Source organism: Microtus pennsylvanicus, chromosome 11 (assembly GCF_037038515.1).
Source record: "Microtus pennsylvanicus isolate mMicPen1 chromosome 11, mMicPen1.hap1, whole genome shotgun sequence".
NCBI classification, from domain to species: domain Eukaryota; kingdom Metazoa; phylum Chordata; class Mammalia; order Rodentia; family Cricetidae; genus Microtus; species Microtus pennsylvanicus.
In genome coordinates this window covers 88,020,855-88,027,871 of record NC_134589.1, presented here as the reverse complement: position 1 = coordinate 88,027,871, position 7,017 = coordinate 88,020,855, and the positions used below count along the sequence as shown (strand labels likewise).

Here is a 7,017-nt window from a genome sequence, read left to right as displayed (position 1 = left end):
GGAGAGAAGAGAGCGGAACTCCACAGAGACCATCAGATATTTGACTTCAGTGCCAGACCATGCCACTGGATTTGTATAAAAAGCTCTTTTTGAAAAGTTTGGGAAGAGAAAGATATAATGAATGGCCTTGCAATAAATAAATAAATAAATAAAAGGGAAAAAATGAAGTTGGTATGCAGTTTGAAAAGGCAGCAGCTGTAACATTTTATGATTCAACACAAAAAATATGTTGAGGTCCTCAGCTGAATAAGTAGAATAAACAAATCATTTTTTTTTCTTTCTGTCGCTGAGATGCAGGGAGGGTGGTGTTATCCAAAGCCTTCTTTGCTATCCTTTTAGATCAATGCTCAAAGGAAGGTAAACCGCCCTTCAAAAACGAAGTACCCCGAATCTACAAAGAATCTAGCAAGAGCTAGGGGAAGAAGCCAAAACAGACATTGCAGGGCAACGACACTTGGTGGCCGGTAAAACACCTCCCCTAATAGAGAGGAAGAAACCGCAGAATGTTCCTGACCCAGCACCCCTGCAGAGTGGTGCAATGTTTATGTTTATGTATCTAACTCCGTGGTGTCGTGGTTGGGGCTTGCAGCCCAAGTTTGGAGGAAGGACACAGACATCATTGGGGTCTTCCCAGGTGCCAAGGTACAGGTTTTGGCAATGCTCCTAAGGAGCCTTGGGATTGGAATAGGAATTCAGCCTCTCTGGAGTACCAGGACCTGGGTGTGACGGGTAGAGTTTGGCCCGCGTATTGGATTCCAGGCCCCCAGCCCTGGATCGCTAGCGCGCCCAGCTTCTGTTCAACAGAAATGAAGAGCCAGGCATGGTGGTGCATGTTGTTCATCTCAGCACTGGCAAGGCAGGGGGCAGAAGGATCTCTGTGAGTTCAACGCCAGCCAGGGCTACACAGCAAGGCCCTGTCTGAAAACAAACAAAACAAAGTAAAAACAAAAGTGGGGTGTGTGTGTGTGTGTGTACACGCTCGCGCGTGCGTGTGTGGAAGGGGTGGGGGAGCCCAACCTCTGGTGCCACGCAACAAAGTGCTTGGAGGTTACTGGGTGGCGCTGTCGAGCCCTGCCTAGGTCCCTCCAAAAAGCCAAACCTGGGCTCCACACCCGATTTTGCGACCCTCCTTCCTTGGCTCCAAGTCCTCTAGTGATCACCGCGGCAGGGATAACATTCTGGTAGGGGACAGACTGAAAGTACTTTCCCTTGTTTGGCGTAAAACATTTTAAAGTGACACTAGAGAAGGATGTCTCGACTCTCGCCATTTGTCCTCGGTAAAGCCACAGGGTTTACCGAGTTGGTCATCTCTCTCCACCCACTCCCCTTTCCCGCTCCGCTCGCCGGGGCCACTACCCCAACAGCGGGGAACAGGACCAGTTGAGACCGTGGTCCCAACAGTGCCCCTACGCTCTCGGCGGAGACTCCAGGAGGGGAGCCGGGCAGGTGTCCCCGGCCACGTCCTCATGCCGCGCGTCCTGGCCACCCGGGCTGGCAACGCGCCGGGGTCCTGCCTGCGGCCTCGGTGGACAGCAGGGTGGGGGCCGGGCCGTGAGCCAGCGCTCAAAGCCGACCCGCTCCCAGGCGGATGACGTCTTTGCCTTTGGCTTCGGCGGCGCCAAGCCCGGCAGGGCGGGTGACGTCACCAACATGTCACGTGACCGCCATTCAAACAAACAAACCGTTCCCCCACCACCTCCCGCGCCGCGCCCAGGACCGCCCCCGAGAAGCCAGATAAAACCGCGCTCCCAGGGCTGAGCGCGCAGCGAAGGACTGGCGGGCGGGACGCGCAGTGAAACTAGACTAAGAGCAGCGAGCACTTAGGGACTTAGGGTCGCAGTATACCGCGCCTGATCGACAAACTGTTTTTGGAGGACCGCGAGACGGGCACGCTGGGGTCGCTAGGGCTGACAATGGTGATGGAGGTGGGCATCCTGGACGCCGGGGGGCTGCGCGCGCTGCTACGAGAGCGCGCCGCGCAGTGCCTGCTTCTGGACTGCCGCTCCTTCTTCGCCTTCAACGCCGGCCACATCGCGGGATCGGTGAACGTGCGCTTCAGTACCATCGTGCGGCGCCGCGCCAAAGGCGCCATGGGCCTGGAGCATATAGTGCCCAACGCCGAGCTGCGCGGCCGCCTGCTGGCCGGCGCCTACAACGCAGTTGTGCTGCTGGATGAGCGCAGCGTCGCCCTGGACGGCGCCAAGCGCGACAGCACTCTGGCCCTGGCTGCTGGCGCGCTCTGTCGAGAAGCGCGCACCACTCAAGTCTTCTTCCTCCAAGGTACGCGCTCGCTCTGGCAGGACCTCTGCCATCAGCTAGGAAAGGGACGTCCTACCTGGAGTGCCTGTGTTCAGTCTCCACTGGCTTTGTTTGGCTCCAGGAACAAAGACTTCCCTGAGCTTTCCTGTAAACTCGCAGCCCTTGGTGGGTGGGTGACTTGTCTCCAGGTACTGTGTCGGTGATGCTAATGGGAAAATGTGTGTTTTTGTATTCTCAGGAGGATATGAAGCGTTTTCGGCTTCTTGCCCGGAGCTGTGCAGCAAACAGCCCACCCCCACGGGGCTCAGCCTCCCCCTGAGTACTAGTGTCCCTGACAGCGCAGAATCCGGATGTAGCTCCTGTAGCACCCCTCTCTACGATCAGGTTAGTAAGAGTCCGGGGTCTATGCGGGGAGTTGCAAGGGGTGGCGGAGCTGGCAGATGTCTGGAAGGGCTGTGCCAGGGAGAATACAGAGAGCGGCTGGAGCTCTATTTATACTTGAGGGGACACAGGGAATCTTTATTACACAGTAAAGCGATTGGATGGAGCTGCGTCTCCCAGCTGCTGGCATATAAGAGCTTGTTGACTTTGTCCAAGCCAATGGACTTTATTCTTTATTATTATTTTAATATTTCGTCAACAGTGCTGAGGTCACCAGGGTCTGAAACTCCCTTTTTCAGTAGGGAGTTTTTGTGGGCGTGGGAACTGGTGTTAATTCTGAACAAGCTTGATGAATGCTGGACTGTTTTGCATTCCAGGGGGGCCCAGTGGAGATCCTGTCCTTCCTGTACCTGGGCAGTGCCTATCATGCTTCCCGGAAGGATATGCTTGATGCCTTGGGCATCACTGCCTTGATCAACGTCTCGGCCAACTGTCCTAACCACTTTGAGGGTCACTACCAGTACAAGAGCATTCCTGTGGAGGACAACCACAAAGCGGACATCAGCTCCTGGTTCAACGAGGCAATCGACTTCATAGGTAAATGAAGGTGTCTGGGACCTTCTGCCTTGTGTCCCCACTGTGGCCACTGAGTCCAGCCTCCTGCTGATGGCTTGAATGGTTCTCACCTCAGCCGTCTTCCTCACATAGCAGCCAAGTGAGGCTCAGATAGCTGACCTGACTGACTTGCCCAGGATTATAAGTGGAAATACCCGGTCTGGGTTTAAATTCCTTGCCCTGCTTTGCAGAGTGCACACCTGGAGTTCACATGCTAGCATGAGGCTGACCCTAGCCATCTCTGGACAGGTCCCACGTGACATTTCTGATGGGCTTGGGCTGGTCTCCTGAGTTTTTTGAGTAACCCATACTTTATTTTCCAGACTCCGTCAAGGACGCCGGGGGCAGAGTATTTGTCCATTGCCAGGCCGGAATCTCCCGGTCAGCCACCATCTGCCTTGCTTACCTCATGAGGACTAACCGAGTGAAGCTGGACGAGGCCTTTGAGTTTGTGAAGCAGAGGCGGAGTATCATCTCTCCCAACTTCAGCTTCATGGGCCAGCTGCTGCAGTTTGAGTCCCAGGTGCTGGCCCCACACTGCTCAGCTGAAGCCGGGAGTCCTGCCATGGCTGTCCTTGACCGGGGCACCTCCACCACCACTGTCTTCAACTTCCCTGTCTCCATCCCCGTGCACCCCACGAACAGTGCCCTGAGCTACCTTCAGAGCCCCATCACGACCTCTCCCAGTTGCTGAAGGGCCGGGGGGAGATGTGGACATTCAAGTGCCACCGGGACGCCACTCCTCCCCTGGGAGGAGCGATGCAATAACTCTGGGAGAGGCTCACGCGAGCTGGCCCTTATTTATTTGCTCCCCCCACCCCTTGCCCTCCCGAGTTCCACTGAGTTCCTAAGCAGTCATAATAATGACTTGACCTCAAGACATTTATTTGCTGAACTCAGCACGTTCGGGACCATTATATTGTGGGTACATCAAGTCCCTCAGACAAAGCAGGGCGGAAGAGAAAGGACTCCAAGGCCAGTTTCTTCACTTGCCCCGTTTTTTTCTAGAAACTTCATGCTTGACATACCTACCAGTATTAACCATTCCCGACGACATACATGTATGAGAATTTTACCTTATTTATTTTTTGTGTAGGTGGTCTGCCTTCACAAATGTCAGTGTCTACTCATAGGAGAACCAAATACCTCAATTTTTGTGTTTGCGTACTGTGCTATCTTGTAAATAGACCAGGGTAGGTTTGGTTTCAGCGCTGGTGAACAAAGCCAGGGTTGGTTTGTAGTTTTTGGTTGTCAACAGTTGTATGTTTGCTGATTATTTATGACCTGAAGTAATATATTTCTTCTTCTAAGAAGACGTTTTGTTACTAGGATGACCTTTTTTTATACAACAGAATAAATTATGACGTTTCTATTGAGCTCTTGACGCTTTCTTTCTTTGGCAACCCCACTCTGAGCGAGTGTCGTAGGGATGCATTGGGTCAGCACTGCCAGGCTGTATGGAGTCTGATCCTGTACCTCTTGGGTGACCCATGGCTTCCACGAAATGGCGAGGTTGCCAGGGAGGCATGCAGGTGAAGCGTATGGATTAATAGGGGGGCTGTTATCAAGGTGCATGCCTGTGTCCTTTGACAGTTAGCACCAGCTACCATGTCACCCGGGGAGCTCCAGTGTCTCCAGAACTATTTGCCTGAATTACCTTTTGCCATTAACGTCCTCTCTGGGATTCACGGACAAGATCTCCCCCCCTGAGCAATTCGCAGAAGCTCTATTGCAAAGCATGGGATTAGCCTCCCTCAGAGAGACGCCCGGTGCTGTGCTGATGAAGACATGAGGCTTCGAGTAGCTGAGCAGCTGGAGCAGGGGATTAGATACTGCGTTTTGTTTTCTAATCCTATGACCTTTGAACTTTGCCATTTCTCTGTATCATATAGTCAGCTTGCCTTGGGCAAGGCTTTTATGTCTTTAAAAATACTGCATCAAGTGGAAAAAAAAAAGAATTCAAGTACTATATGCATGTGTAGGGAAGAAGTCACACGCACTTCCCCTGCTAGTTTTTGCAGGGTGTGCCCACCAACCTCTGCACAGAAACAGCATTTTTTCCCAACTGTCACCTTCAGGTCACTTGCCTCTCTACGTAACTGTGTTGAAGACATAGGGAATTGCATCAGCCTTGCTGCAGGGCAGGACTCTGGGTTTTCACTCCTGCCAAGCAGGCTAAGGCTGAGAGGGTATAATCGACTACCAAGCCATAATCCCTTCTGCAATGTCAAATGAAATAACAGCAGGTCCCCTGGGTTCCTGGCCCCAGGGTGCCCACTTTTCTGCCACTTGTTTGTAGACTAAGTGCTGTGTGAAGTTCAAGGATTGACTGGTGCCAGGATGCTCACACAGCCCCATTGTTTAAGCCTTGGCCCAGAGCTTGCCTTTGACCTCTCCCCACCTGCCACTGGGCATCTGGGTCTGAAGATCCATGCGTCCTAAGACAGAAGAACTTATCCTGGGCTGGCAAGCTCAAATCCTTGGCTGGGTTTGGGGTGAGAGTATTCCATGCCTTCAACACAGATCAGATGCAGAGTTCTTATCAAGCCCTAGATATTTTCTCTACTGTGAGCCGTTCCCTTCGTGGAAATGTACCAGCAATGGCCATCCCGTGGCGGATGCAGGGACTGCTTTTCCCGTGGGCCAGGGCCTCTGCTTTCAACTTGGCAGCCACTGGCTGAACCTAAATTAATCTCCAGTGTGATCCAGTCAATGGAAAAATACAGAGGCTGCCTCAGGGAGCTGCCAGGGAAAACAATTCACTCACTTCTCCCCGTTCTTGCTGCTCACCTCACAGCCCAGACTAGAAGCTACCCCTCTCACAGGTCACCTTTGCTCAGGTCCTCTAGAAAACATCACGCTTGGGACACAAATCAGTATCTCAGGATGAAAAGAAATCGTTAAAATATTAGTTCCCCAGAGAGAGTTGACACAGACACTTCTGAATTATTTAAGGCTCGTGTGATAGTGACAGCTATCAGTTTGGGGGGGCTGCCACTGAGTTCCAGGGTCCACTAAGTGTTTTGCTTGTGTTCACAGTCTGTAACATTACATCCATTTTTCAAAGAAAAAGGAAAGGCAGCAGACTCAGTGCCCTGCAGTAAGTAGGTGGTCTTGCAGAGACTGGCGTCTGAGTGAGGACCGACCCAAGTTGTTCAACATGAGTTGGAGCCATTGTGTTCCCCATGGTTTTACCTCTGAATTTTTGGGTGGAAAAGCAATGCCCCTCATGGCCTCCGTTTCCTCCTCTGTGCAACAAAGACAATTAGAAGCTGCTTCAGTGACTAGCATGTTGAGTGAGAGCTATGGAGCAACAATTAGACCCCCTTGTCCCCAATGACGTCTGGTTTTCCCACCCTGTGAAATGACCAGTTTGCCCTGGATCTGAAGGACTGGTTTTATCCCAGCTCTTTAATTCCAGGCTGTGGAAAAGGCATGGGTGCCTGCTCTGTGCTTTTCTGCGGTTTCCAGGCATCCATGAGATGAGACTTCAGCCCCCACCACCTCCACAGCATCCTCTCCTTTCCTTTCCGGGGAACTTTGAAAACTGATGCTCCCTTGTTAGGCACCAGCAGCCTCAGGCATCCATTTTCCCCCTTCTCAGTTTATCCAGGATGACATCATGGTGCCTACACCTTTAAGATTATATAAATCTGTGATCCCGCAGTGGCCTCCATCCCCATGGTAACGCGGAGGAGTTTCCCTTTTGTGAGGAAAGCTGTCATGTCACTTCCTGCTGCTGACAAGTCAGTTTGGGAGATT

The 7,017-nt window shown here is 52.3% G+C and overlaps 1 protein-coding gene across 1 annotated transcript; it reads left to right on the top strand.

Annotated features, from left to right (window-relative positions):
• The first annotated feature begins 1,706 nt into the window (after positions 1–1,706).
• Dusp1 (dual specificity phosphatase 1) lies at positions 1,707–4,631 on the top strand. The gene is made up of 4 exons (XM_075941375.1): positions 1,707–2,280; positions 2,498–2,643; positions 3,018–3,237; positions 3,579–4,631. Exons 1-4 carry the CDS (start codon positions 1,914–1,916, stop codon positions 3,947–3,949), a joined length of 1,104 nt encoding a protein of 367 aa, XP_075797490.1. The 5' UTR covers positions 1,707–1,913; the 3' UTR covers positions 3,950–4,631.
• The last annotated feature ends 2,386 nt before the right edge of the window (positions 4,632–7,017 follow it).